Here is a 14,421-nt window from a genome sequence, read left to right as displayed (position 1 = left end):
GGGGCTCGATCCCAAGACCCTGGGATCGTGATCCGAGCTGAAGGCAGAGGCTTCAAGCCTCTGAGCCACCCAGGTGCCCCTTCACATCTTTTTTAAAGATAAACATGCTGGATGGTAGGTATATACAACATTTTGTTTATCTAATCCTGTAAGTTTTGACACATAGCTTTTTCATTCTCATTCAATTCTAATAAGTATTTTCTAATTTCTTTGTGATCTCTTTTTTTTTTTTTTAAAGATTTTACTATTTATTTGACAGAGAGAGACAGCAAGAGAGGGAATACTATGATCTCTTTTCTTAAGCTAAGTTTTTTAGAGGTGTTTTTAAATTTCCAAACTTAACAGAGTATTTTTCTAATTAAATCTTTTTGTTACTGATTTCCAACAACTGACTTCAGTTAAGAGTATAGAGTACTTCTAATATTTTGAGAAGTTTCTTTGTCTCAAAATATTTTTATTTTGTCCTCATTCTTGAAAGAGTTTTGTTGAATATGCAGTATGTTGGCTTCTTCTTAGAAGATTGAGAATGTTACATTATCTTCTGGCTATCATCGTTGGTATCAAGAAGTAAGCTTGAAGTCCAGTTGCCCTTTTTCCTTCCTCCTTTGGCTGAGTTTAAGAACTTTGGTCTTTGACCTTAGTTTTGACTATGATGTGTCTTTACTTCAGTTACTTTTTTATCCTGCTTTTGATTTATTAGGTTTCTTCATCTTAAGGATTCATGTCCTTCATCAGTTCTAGAAATTTCTCAGCTACTGATTTATCTAGTAAACCAGTCCCTCATTCATTCTGTCCTTTCCTACTGAAACTCCAATAGTTATATCTTAGGTCATTCAACCTATTCATCTTACTTTTCTTTCATATTTTCTATCTCTTTGCCTCTGTGCTGCTTTCTAATGTGACTTTCTAAGATACATACATCTCCCAGTTCACGGATTCTTTCTTCTGTTGCATCTATACTAATTTTTACTACAAATGTCTAGTTCCCATTTTCAGGTATTACAGTTTTTTCGTACTGAAAGTAGTCTGTGGTGGTTTTTCATATTTGCTTTTTTTCAGGGTTCTTGACATCTTCTCTGTCAGATTATTCCACATTTATTTCACCAGTCTGTTTTGGATCATTCTCAATCCCAGTGCCTTGTTTCACTTTCTGAATTTTAACTGTGAGATGTTCCTTTTCCTCAGAATTTTACCTTTGGTTATTATTTGAGACCTGTATTAAAGTTCTTTTTGTTTGAGTTTGCCATTTATTAGCATGACCATATTCAATTATACCTATTTGGGAATTTTGGGGACCTCAGAGGTAGGATGAATTCAGACAAAAAAATGTGCATTTTCTTGTTAGGATTACTCAGAAATCTTCACCTTCATCCCCACCCACATATTAACCAAAAATATTGGACCCCAGATTTTAAGATTTTCTTGTTCCCTTTGACCCAGAGAGATTTATTCCTGATTTAGTCTTAAATAGATTATACTTTTTAGGTCTTAGTCTTATGTGGAAGGACCTTCTATTATATTTTTCAATTTAGGCAGACTCGGTTTTATCACCTGCTCCCTATGACAGCCATCAAAGTGGAAGTTGAAGGTCTTTAGGAGTTAGTAAAAAAAAAAAAAATCCCCCAAGAATAACTGGGGACGCCTGGGTGGCTCAGTTGGTTGGACGACTGCCTTCGGCTCAGGGCGTGATCCTGGAGTCCTGGGATCGAGTCCCGCATCAGGCTCCCACCTCCATGGGGAGTCTGCTTCTCCCTCTGACCTTCTCCTCGCTCGTGCTCTCTCTCACTGTCTCTCTCTCTCAAATAAAAAAAAAAAAAAAAAAGAATAACTGGATTTAGTAAATTGCTTATTCTTTTGTTCTTGATTTCACTCAGCCTTGGGCTCTATGGAAACATCCTTTTCATCTTAACTAGCCTATCTTTGCATTTTTATACCTTTGATAGGTTATCCACTCATTTATTTGAGTTCAAAGCAAAGTTTCTTTCCACTTTCCTTCTTTATTCTTTTCCAGTGTCCCAGTTGTGTTTTCTACGTCTGTTTCCCTCTTTCCCTTTTCCTTTCTGGCTTTGCTACTAAATAGGCCTAATGTTATGGCCATTACCACCAAATAAAAACATTCCTTACCTTCTAATTTATGGATCTGCCTTCCATAGTGTGTGTTGTCCATTTGAGGTGATTTAGGATATTTTCAATGGACACTTTCACTCTTAAAGGCATTTGGGGCTTTTTTGGAATGGGAGGGGAAGAGAGGCCAGTGGTTTGGGAGCTCTTTTAGCTTATTAGAGGTTGCTAGAAGTCTTTTCAAATACTGTTGTGTTATTACATTCAGAAGGTACTGAAAATTTAAGGTTCATTTGTTATTTATATAAAATGTAAGTGAAAATATAAAGCAAACTGTGCTTTTTTAAATTGTCATGTTTGTCAGTAATAATATGATTTATACTTGAACTACCATAGTTGATCCAAGTTAGATTGTAAAAAAATTAGTCATTTTTACTAGTTTGACTAGTACCCAGACACCACTCCTTTTTTCATTTCTGTTGTATATTTAGCTTCCCCTAATCTCCTTCAGTAGACAATGAGGAATTGTTTGTCTTTGAGTCGTGTCACAATTAAACAATGGGCCTGTTAGAAGAGTACAGTGTGTTTTGGGCTTGCTTTTTGTTTCGCCTACTTGTTTTTCACTGAAAAGTAGCAAAAAGTGAGCAGATTTGGAGAGAGACACTGTACACTTATCATTTTTTTAATAAAACATTTTTGGGTAATGGAGCGAAACATTAGTAAATCAGAATTTTATCATGAATTGTCTTTATATTCTTTATTGCTTCTGACTAAAATATAAGATGTAAAGAACCTTATTGCATCGTCATCTAGCACTTTTTAGGCATTTGATACCATCAGTAGAAGCAATACACAAAAAAATAACACTGTCTTATGGAAAAGGATCAAAGACTAAGGCCATGAATCAGCTGTTAGGGGAAAAGTATAAATCTTTCCAGTCATACTTTCGTTAATATTGGGTAGTTTATATGTTGTCAAGTGAAATGCTGTTTGATAGAGAACTAACAAATTTAGGAAGGATAATATTTCATCTGGCAATAGAGTACCATAAATCAGTAGATATTATTGTCTTAATACATGCAACGATCTGTGTTATACATTAAAGGAGGTAGTACCATGTATAATAATAGTAATAGTAGTAGATAGTATGATGTATAATAGTAATAGTGATGGTGGTATAATCCAGGAAAGGCACCTAAAATAATAAATGATGCACAGTTAAAATTCATTGCCATAGTTATTCCATATGTATATGTTTGTTTTTAAGATTTGGGTTTTTTAAAAAGATTTAGTTATTTTATTATTTTTTTATTAACATATTATGTATTATTTACCTCAGGGGTACAGGTCTGTGAATTATCAATCAGGCTTACACATTTCGCAGCACTCACCATAGCACATACCCTCCCCAGTGTCCATAACCCAGCCACCCTATTTTTACTGCACTACCCCCCAGCAACCCTCAGTTTGTTTTGTGAGATTAAGAGTCTCTTACAGTTTGTCTCCCTCCTTATCCCATCTTGTTTCATTTTTCCCCCCTACCCCCTACAACCCCCTGCCCTTAAGTAATCTCTTTACCCAATGTGGGGCTTGGACTTAGAACCCTAAGATCAAGAGACATATGCTCTACTGACTAAGCCAACCAGGTGCCACCCCCTCACCCCCCAGAATGGTCCAGTCTATTAAAATGATTGAGAAAAAACAGCATCAGGGATATCTGGGTGGCTCAGTCAATTGGGCCTCTGCCTTCAGCTCAGGTCATTGACCCCAGGTCCTGGGATGGAGTTCCAGATCCCGCTACTTGCTCAGCAGGGAACTGGCTTCTCCCTCTACCTGCTGCCCCTTGTGTTTGTGTGCTCTCCCTCTCCCTCTATCTCTGACAAGTAGAATCTTTTTTAAAAAAATATTAAAAAGGGGGCGCCTGGGTAGCTCAGTGGGTTAAAGCCTCTGCCTTCAGCTCAGGTCATGATCTCAGGGTCCTGGGATCGAGCCCCGCATTGGGCTCTCTGTTTCGCTCCATCATTACCCAAAAATGTTTTATTAAAAAAATAATAAGCAGGCTCCTTACCTAGTGGGGAGCCCCATGTGGGCTCATTCTTACAACCCTGAGATCATGATCTGAGCTGAAATCAGGAGTTTTACGCTTAATGACTAGGCCACCTAGGCACTCCCACTTGTCGGTTTTTGGTTTTGGTTTTTTTTTAAGATTTTTATTTACTTGAGACAGAGGGAGCATGAGCTGGGGGAGGGGCAGAGGGAGAGGGAAAAGCAGACTAGACTCCCTGCTGAGCAACAAGCCTGATGGAGCTTCACTCGGCTCAATCCTGGCACACTGAGATTATGACCTGAGCTGAGGGTAGCCACTTAACCAACTGTGCTATCCAGACACTCCCCCGCCCCCCACCACTTGGAGGTTTTTCGTTTTTGTTTTTGTTTTTTTTTTGTTTCTTGGGTTTTTTTTTTAATTTTTTAATTTTTTTTAGAGATTTTATTTATTTATTTGACAGAGAGAGATCACAAGTAGGCAGAGAGGCAGGCAGAGAGAGAGGAGGAAGCAGGCTCCCTGCTGAGCAGAGAGCCTGATGCGGGGCTCGATCCCAGGACCCTGAGATCATGACCTGAGCCGAAGGCAGCAGCTTAACCCACTGAGCCACCCAGGCGCCCCTGTTTCTTGTTTTTTTAAAGCTAGTTTTACTGAAGAATGTACTTGATGGGGCGCCTAGGTGGCTCAATTAAGTGTCCGCCTTCAGCTCAGGTCATGATCCTGGAATCCTGGGATTGAGCCCCATATCAGGCTCCCTGCTCAGCAGGAAGCCTGTGTCTCCCTCTCCCACTACCCCTGCTTCTGTTCCCTCTCTTGCTGTTTCTCTCTCTCTGTCAAATAAATAAATAAATCTTTTTTTAAAAAAAAAGAAAGAATGTACTTGATGAGGGCACTGTGGTGATTGAGCCCCTTTTTCATTGAATGCCATTTTTATTTTTGTTTTGTTTCAAGTTTTTATTTAAATTCTGATTAACATGGAGTATAATATTGGTTTCAGGAGTAGAATTTAGTTAATTCATCACTTACATGTAACATCCAGTTCTCATTGTAACAAGTGCCCTCCTTAAATACCTATCACCTATTTGGCCTTTCCCATGCCCACCTCTCCACCAGTGACCCTCAGTTCTTTATAGTTAAGAGAGTCTGCTATGGTTTGCTTTCCTTTCTTCTTCCCCTCCTTGCCCTATGTTTTGTTTCTTAAATTCAACATAGGAGTGAAATCATATGGTATTTGTCTGTCTTGACTCACTTGTTTCACTTAGCGTTGTTGGGTCCCCAGTGTTTGGTCCCCCAATAATGGGTCCATGGTCAAAGGAGCAAGACTGATAGAAAGCGAAGGTCAAGCAAAGCTTTATTTCGCACCAAGCATCAAGAATCAGACCAACCGGGGCACCTGGGTGGCTCAGTGGTTTAAAGCCTCTGCCTTCAGCGCAGGTCATGATCCAGGGTCCTGGGATCGAGCCCCGCAGCGGGCTCTCTGCTCGGCAGGGAGCCTGCTTCCCCTCCTCTCTCTGTCTGCCTCTCTGCCTACTTGTGATCTCTCTCTCTCTGTCAAATAAATAAATAAATAAATAAATCTTTAAAAAAAAAAAAAAAATCAGACCAACCGTCAAACAGACCAGTCGGGGCTGCTCCTTACAGAGCGGGCAACCCCTCCCTGCTTTCCAGACTAACTTTTATAGAGCAGAGGCCATGTGGTTGGGCCTGGCCACACACAGGTAGCTAATTGAATTACAGTTCACCCCATAATAGCTATGGAAACTAGCCTGTCACCTTGGTAGCTGGGAGACAGTATGCGCCCCCACTGATTGAATGTCTTGTCTCCACCTGACCTGACCCACCCTTGTATTTGGGCTGTTACCTGGGACTGGTTTCCTGGACTTGCTTTTAAGTAAGCAGGGGTGGGGGGCAGCAGGGTCAATTTAAGTTTTACTGCATAAACAACAAAATGGCTGTTCAACCAAGGTGGGGCTGCTCTGGCTAAATAGGCCCCTACAAGCATAATACACTCTAGCTCCATGGAACACCATTTTTATTAGAAAGAACAGCTGGCCTACAAACTGGTTGTTCAGACTAGGTATTTAGAAGACACTTCCTGAAAATGAAATGCTAGAATTTGTTGTAATTTTTTAAAATATTTTTAAGACTTATTTATTTTAGAGCAAGGGGAGTGCAGAGGGGGAGGGAGAGAGAATCCTCAAGTAAGACTCTCTGCTGGGCAAGGACCCCACTGCAGGTCTCAATCCCAGGACTCTGAGATAATGACCTGAGCTGAAAATTACCCTGGTAATGGATAAAATTTAAGCTTGCAAGTGAAAGTTAGAATTTCCTTAGGGGTGCCTGAATAGCTCAGTCGGTTAAGCAACTTGATCTTGATCTCAGCTCAGGTCTTGATCTCAGGATCATGAGTTCAAGCCCCACATTGGGCTATAAGCTGGGTGTAGAGCCTACATTAAAAATAATAATAATTTTAGAAAACTTATATCTACTTCTCTTGAGTTTTATAGTTTCCTAATACTTAGAGTTTTCTGATGAGATCACATGTTAATGAATATGATTTTTATTGTGTCATAAAATGTGTCAACATTTATAGTAGCTTCATAATAAAGTAACCAATATTTTCCAAATAATCAATTTGTAACATTATAAAATTCATGAATGGGTAAAAGATCCATTCAAAGTATTAAAAAAATAACGAGTTTAAGGTAAGAGAGTACAAATTTACTGCTGGATTTTAGATTACACAGCCTACCTTTATGAAGGTTGAGTTTAGTGTAATATCAAAGAAAGAATATCCACAGTTAACTGTAAGCTATTAAAATACATCTTTCCCCACTACATATCTGTGTAAAATCAGATTTTTTTCATTTCTGTCAACCAAAACATAATAGAATGAACACAGCAAATACAACAGTCCAATAGTGTTCTTTTAAGCCAGACATTTAAAAAATTATCAGAAACGTAAAATAATGCCACTCTCTCACTAAATATTTTGTTTAAAAAAACTCTATCTTTCATGAAAGTGTTATTTATATTAACATATGATGAAGGTTTTTTTTTTTTTTAAGATTTTATCTATTTATTTGAGAGAGAGACAGTGAGAGAGAGCATGAGAGGGGAGAAGGTTAGACGGGGAAGCAGACTCCCCATAGAGCAGGGAGCCTGATGCAGGATTCGGTCCCAGGAACCCTGGGATCAGACCTGAGCTGAAGGCAGTCGCTTAACCAGCTGAGCCTCCCAGGAGCCCGTGATGAGTATTTTTTAATGAAATATTTAACTTACTTTAATTTCTCATATAGAAAATACATAAATAATACGGATATTTAAACAAAAATTATTTGGGAGTCCCAATAATCTTTAGGATTGTAAAGGGGTCTTGAGGCCAAAATGTTTTGAGAACTGCTACCTTTTGAAGAAACTAAGTGGTTTTTGATATGCATGTGTTGAGATGTGTGATCTTTCCCCTACTAGCTTATGAACTCTTGCAGAAGAACTAGATCCTCCTTTTTTTTCTCTAACTTATAGAGTTTTATAAATACTAGTGATCATGATTGTAGCAGCAACATTCAATCTTTATTAGCTCACTTAATCTTTATAAAGTAAAAATTCCTTTTTAAAAATTGAAATATAATTTACATAGCTAAAATTTACTATTTTAAAGTGTACAATTCAGTGGTTTTAAGATATTGAAAAGGTTATTCCAGTGCCTAATTCCAGAACATTTCATTACCCAAGAAGAAACTCCACACCCATTAGTAATCACATCCCATTCCCCTCCCTTCTCAGCGATCACTAATCTACCTTCTCTCCTTGTGGATTTGCATGTTCAGAACATTTCATATAAATGGAATCATACAGTATGTGGTCTTTTTGTGCCTTTCTTTTTCCACTTATGTTTTTAAGGTTCCATCCATATTGTAGCTTTTATTAGTATTTTACTCCTTTTTGTGGTCAGATATTCCATTGTATGCAAATGCCACATTTTGTATATCCATCTGTTGATAGATATTTTGGTTGTTTTATCTTTTGGCTATTATGAATAGTGCTGTGAACAGTCATAGGTAATTTATTTGTGGACATACATTTTCAGTTCTCTTAGGTATATTCTTTTTTTTTTTTTTTTAAGATTTTATTTATTTATTTGACAGAGATCACAAGTAGGCAGAGAGAGAGAGAGGGAAGCAGGCTCCCTTCTAAGCAGAAAGCCCGATGCGGGACTCGATCCAGGACCCTGAGATCATGACCTGAGCTGAGGGCAGTGGCTTAACCCACTGAGCTACCCAGACACCCTCTTAGGTATATTCTGGGAGTGGAATTGCCAAGTAATATCATAGATAATTCTGTAACTTGTTGAGGAACTTACTACATAATTCTTTTTTCTTTTCTCTCTCTCTTTTTAGTTTCAGAGGTGGAGGTTAGTGATTCATCAGTTGGCATATAACACCTGGTGCTCATTATGTCACATGCCCTCCTTAATGCCCATCACCTAGTTACCCCATCCCCCCAACGAACTCATCTCCAGCAACCCTTAGTTTCTTTCCTATAGTTAAGAGTCTCTTACGGTTTGTATCCCTCTCTGATTTCGTCTTATTTTGTTACACAATTTCATTTTAAATAGGCTTTATCATGGAATAATTTTAGATTTATAGAGAAGTTCCAGAGATTGTAGGTTTCCTGTATATCTATCACCTATCTTGTCCTGATGTTAATATAAGCCTTAAAATGTCAGCGAAAGCAGAGAAGCCAACATTACTGTTAACTAAATAAGCCAACAATACTGTTAACTAAATTCTACATTTAGTTAACATTCTAAATTCTACATTTTATTTGGATTTCACCAGTTTTCCACTAATGTCCTTTTTAGTTCCAGAGTATGATATAGTCATGTCTTCTTAGACTCCTGCTCGGTGACACTTTCTCAGTCTTTCTTTGCTTTTCATGTCCTTGCTAGTTTTAAGGAGTATTGGTCAGGAATTTTTGTAAAATGCCCTTCAGTTTGGGTTTGTCTGATGTTTTCCCCATAATTAGACTGTGGTTATGGATTTTGGGGAAGAATACTGCAAAGGTGAAGCATGTTTCTCATCACATTAGATCACATGGTGAGTGATGTCAGCCTAAGTTATTATTGGAGATGTTATCCTTTGATCACTTGGTTAATGCAGTGTTTCCACATTTTTCCGCCATGAAGTTATTTTTCCCTTTCCATACACTGCTCTTTGGAAATGAGTAGTCACTAGGTCCAACCTACATTCAAGTGGGGAGGGAAGTTAAAATTCTGACTGCTAGAAGAGGATTTGTCTACATTTATTATTTGGAATTCTTTTGTGAGAATGATTTGGTACCCCACCATTTTATTTACTCTTTTGGGGGCAGGGAGAGGGAGAGAGAGAGAATCTTTTTTTTTTTTTTTTTTTTAAGATTTTATTTATTTGACAGACGGAGATCACAAGTTGGCAGAGAGGCAAGCAGAGAGAGAGAGGGGGAAGCAGGCTCCCGGCTGAGCAGAGAGCCCAATGTGGGTTTGATCCCAGAACCCTGGGATTAAGCCCTGAGCCGAAGGCAGAGGTCTTAACCCACTGAGCCGCCAAGGTGCCCCAGGAGAGAAAGAATCTTAAGCAGTCTCTGCCCAGTGTGGAGCCCAACACAGGGCTTGACCTGATGACCCTGAGATCATGACCTGAGCCAAAATCAAGAGTTGAATGCTTAATTGACTGAGCCATGCAGGCGCCCCTTATTTATTCATTTATTTGTATTGATATGAATTGTGTATATTTATTCTGTACATTGGGTCAAATATAATGCTACTTTATTAATTTTGTTGCTCCGAACCATTCCAGCACTGGCTTTTGAAAACTCTTTACTGGGGCACCTGGGTGGCTCAGTCAGTTAACTGCTGCCTTCAGCTAAGCTTATGACCCCAGGGTCTTGGGATTGAGCCCCTTGTTGGGCCCCTGCTCAGCAAGGAGCCTGCTTCTCTCTCTCCCATTCTCCCTGCTTGTGCTCTCTCTCTTTCTCTCTCTGTCAAATAAATAAAATCATTAAAAAAAAAAAAAAAGAAAAGAAAAGAAAACTCTTTCCTGTGTGTGTTCCTCATCCCTTTTAAGTACTTCTACCTTCTGACAATATAAGATACTCTTGGCTCATCTTGTATTTCCCCTGTTCCAGGCCTAGAACCAGCTGTTTTTTTTAAGGAACCCTGAGATACAGTTAAGTAATTTGTCCAAGGACACAAATTGAAGTAAATAGTGGATCCAGGATTCCAACCGAGGGATCTGATTCCACAGCCCATGCTCTTAATCACGACATTGGGTAGCACATGGCTGAAGGGGTACTGGCAGTGTCTAGTCAGGATCCATCTATGAGCCAGCCTTAAGGACAGAATTTGTAGTCAGTTTACATTAGAAATTATTGTGCCCTGTTTTGTTTTATTTTTTAAAGATTTTGTTTATCTATTTCACAGAGAGAGACCGTGAGAGAGGAAACACAAGCAGGGGTGTGGGAGAGGGAGAAGCAAGCTCCCCGCTGAGCAGAGAGCCTGATGTGGGGCTTGATCCCAGGATCCTGGGAACATGACCTGAGCCAAAGGCAGACGTTTAACTGACTGAGGCACTCAGGTGCCCTTGTGCCCTGTTTTAAAGATTTATTTTATCTTGAGACAAAGTGTGAGCACAAGTGGGAGGGGCAGTGGGAGAGGGAGAGAGAGTGAATCCCAAGGAGGCTCCATGCTGAGCCTGGAGCCAGACATGCAGCTGGACCTCACCAGCCCACAACCTGAGCCGAAACAAAAAGTCAGATACTCAATCAACCGCACCATGCAGACACCCTTGTTGTGCCATTTTATATTGATTTTTTTTTCTTAACCACAGCTGTGATGATTATATTCAAGCTAAAAATTACTTGTTAGTCACAGATAACTACTACTAATATTTTGGTGCATTTCTTTCTTTGAATTTATGCAAATGTATTTTGAAATTTTGCTATATTTACCCTGATTTTTTTAAAAGATTAATTGATTGATTTGGGAGGGAAAGAGCTTGCACATGAACACAGAAGCATGAATGGGAGGGGCAGAGGGAAAAGGAGAGAGAATCTGAAGCAATCTCGGTGCTGAATGCAGAGCCAGATGCAGGGCTTGATCTCATGACCCTGAGATTGCCACCTGAGCCAAAACTGACCATGCTACACAGACATCTGATTTTTCAGGTTTCATATGCATAAATATGGAGCATTCACAGTGTAACCAAAACCCTAACATGCTGTGTCTGTTGGAACTGGTGATTAAGATGAAAGTGAGCTGGTACAGGGTTCATCTGGTTTGTCTTGATGTTCTGGCTAGATGTTCACATTAGAAAAAAACATCTGTCTTGATTGATCGTGTGCTCAAGTAGTCCTGCAAGTACCAGGACTAAGCCTTACCTTTCTTCCATTTGTAGCAGTAGGTAATTCGTCTCTGGTGATACATACGTGACAGCCCACACTGAAGAACAACCAGGTGCATCTCCCTCCAGAGCAAACTGAACCCCCGCCCCCATGAATCCCCTGACTGCGTCTTCTGCATCACGTTCCTAGATTCCAGCCCGGTTTCATCTTTTGACCACCAACAGTGATTTCACTTCAGGCGTCTTTCTCACAGATGAGAGATCTTCTTCTATACTCTCTTCTCCCAGGCCTCCTGTAGCTCACTCTCCCTGGAAAAGTACATTTTTCCCCTTTACCTTCTCTCCTTCCTTTTCTGTAGGCTGAAATAACTGTCGTTATGGCAGATAGAATATGGCATTTCTAGGGACACATACTCTTGTCAAGGAAAACAAAAGCTGTAAGATTAGAAGTGGAATTAGGTACCATAATCTCTTCATTCCTCAGTTCTCCTCAAATGATACCTACTCTCTTTTAGGCACTAACATTCAAACTAAATTTTTTTAAAAAATTATTTTTAATTTTAATTTTATTTAGATACAGTTGGCCTTTTTTTCATTGTACATATACAGTGTTTTCACTTACATGCATTAAATAATCATAACCAAATCAGGATCTAATTCCAATCAAAATCTTGTTCACTGGGGAAATGTGTTGTTTTCCTAATGTATACTTTTGTATATCAGAACTCATCTGGGGGAAAAAAAGAACTCATCCTGGAAGTTAAGCATCTCCTTCCTTTTCCTGCTGACTTTAAATGTGTATAATCTACTGTTTTTAAAGGCCATATATATATGTACATATATATATTTCCTACAATATTAATTTATATATAAACAGTGTTGAAGTTTCCACTGAATTCGTCACGTGTGGATTAAGAGGGGTAACTAGACTGCCTGGACAGGGCATCACAGGATAACCAAATCTTGGGATTTGGCCATACTCTGGTTTTCAGCCAGACTCTGGATTTAACTTGTCAGTGTTCCCAGATGGGTCAGGTTCTGTGGGACTATCTGCAAAGCTTACAAGGGACTAACACATGTAGTTAGAGTGTCAGATTTTCAGAGAAACCAAATATCGCATCAGTGGCACATTCTCATCCTTTAGGAAAGTTTATGTGAAGGCTAAGTTGTAATCACAAGGCTAGTGAGCATGAAGTCAGATTCTTCATGGAGAGTGGTGTTGGTGGATATATTTAATAGCGAGTGTTCTATCTCTGCTCTAGAAATGGACCTATCAGAGACTCATCTTTGGATTGATCAGTCAGAACATAGTCTTCCTCTGCAGAAATCTCTCTCTTTTTAAGACTCCCATGTTGTCTGTCTTTTCATTGGAATATATACTCTTAGACTCAGGTGAATATTTTGATATGTTGGTATCATCATGCTCTCCCAGAACTTACCATCGTCCTCTTAACTGGACTTGGTTTTTCAAACACTCCCTCAACTAACCATTTACAACTTTGTTAGGGGAGATTACCTATATTAATAACTAATTTCATCTCTTACTCATTGAGTCTTACAAATTTTGCAGATTGCACCCTAAATGGAAAATCTTTTCTAATTCAGAGTTGGAAGGAGGATAATTACTACTGTTTATGCTTGTCTGTACTATTTTTTACCTTGCTGTCAACTTGTTGTTAACTGTATGATTTTGCCTTTCTATTTCAGGCCGTATCATAATTCCAAATCATGTCTGATAACGGAGAACTGGAAGACAAGCCTCCAGCACCTCCTGTGCGAATGAGCAGTACCATTTTTAGCACCGGAGGCAAAGACCCTTTGTCAGCCAATCACAGTTTGAAACCATTGCCCTCTGTTCCAGAAGAAAAAAAGCCCAGGAATAAAATCATCTCTATATTCTCAGGCACGGAGAAAGGTAAATACCTACTATCACTTCAAGAGTCTCAGTTATTTTATGTTACCGATTTCGATGTCTTTTTAATTGAAGTATATAGACAGTTGAGATTTTTATGGTGAGGGCAATAAACAGATACAAGAAAACTATTAATGGTGGTATATAGGCACTATTAGAAAGGTGAATTTCTCTTAACCTGTGATAGGAAAGAATTAAACTAAATATGTTGGCTTATCTACTTGTTACATCCAGTGAATTTCTGTAATCCTCGCCTTCATTTTCTAAGACTTGGGCCATAGTTTATGGCTTCCCAACATCAATGAGATTTGGATATTTGAGAAAGATCTAAAGAGAGTTTCTGATTTTTCAGTAGTAGTAATACTTGCACTTTTTATCATGTATTCTGTTATGCCCTGAGAAGCATCAGAGGCAGCACACAGTGATCAGTACATCACTGTGTCTTCTGCAAACATTAGTCCAGTCCAGGGTTTCTTAACCTCAGTAAGATTGGCATTTGGGGGCCAAATAACACTTTTCGTGAAGGGTTCTGTCTTGTGCATTAAATGGTCATCTCATCTAAGTTGAAGTCACTGAATTTGTCTTGATGACAAACCTAAAGAAAAAAACCTGGGTTTTCAGAGCTTTTTCAACTTTAGAATTAGATAGGGATTATGGACTGGTAGTGGATTTCAGAGTAAGAATTAGGGATTAGTTTATTTGATTACATTAAGCATGACCGTATGGCTCTGATAGCCAGTAATACATCTAAGTGAAGATAAAGATATATTTTCACTTTTATAGCTAGGTTAACATTGAGAAGTAAACACAAGTGGAAGAGGATTAGTGCTTTATACATAATAGTAAATGCACATTTAACTTGAGAGTTAAGGGTACATAATCAGTGAAAATATGAATGATGTAATATATTTAATACTAATAAAGAATCAGATCTTTGAGAAATTAGATTTGCAGACAGGATATAATCATGGGACAGTTGAAAACTTATTCCTTCTGTGGTATACTTCTTATTTCTCATTTTGCTT

General features: G+C 38.7%; 1 protein-coding gene across 4 annotated transcripts in view; it reads left to right on the top strand.

The window, feature by feature from the left end:
- Positions 1 to 14,421, top strand: part of PAK2 (p21 (RAC1) activated kinase 2) — a 95,241-nt gene that overhangs the window by 34,595 nt on the left and 46,225 nt on the right. For 3 of the 4 annotated variants that reach the window (XM_044252086.1, XM_044252087.1, XM_044252089.1), the window contains exon 2: positions 13,192 to 13,399. In XM_044252086.1, coding sequence (XP_044108021.1) covers positions 13,213 to 13,399 — 187 coding nt within the window. In that variant the 5' untranslated portion in view covers positions 13,192 to 13,212. Of the gene's footprint in view, positions 1 to 98; positions 115 to 13,191; positions 13,400 to 14,421 lie in introns of those variants that run through there. The other variant, XM_044252088.1, reaches the window with a different exon arrangement.

This window comes from Neovison vison, chromosome 6, assembly GCF_020171115.1.
Source record: "Neovison vison isolate M4711 chromosome 6, ASM_NN_V1, whole genome shotgun sequence".
Classification (NCBI taxonomy): Eukaryota; Metazoa; Chordata; class Mammalia; order Carnivora; family Mustelidae; genus Neogale; species Neogale vison.
This window is presented reverse-complemented; position numbering and strand designations above follow the sequence as displayed.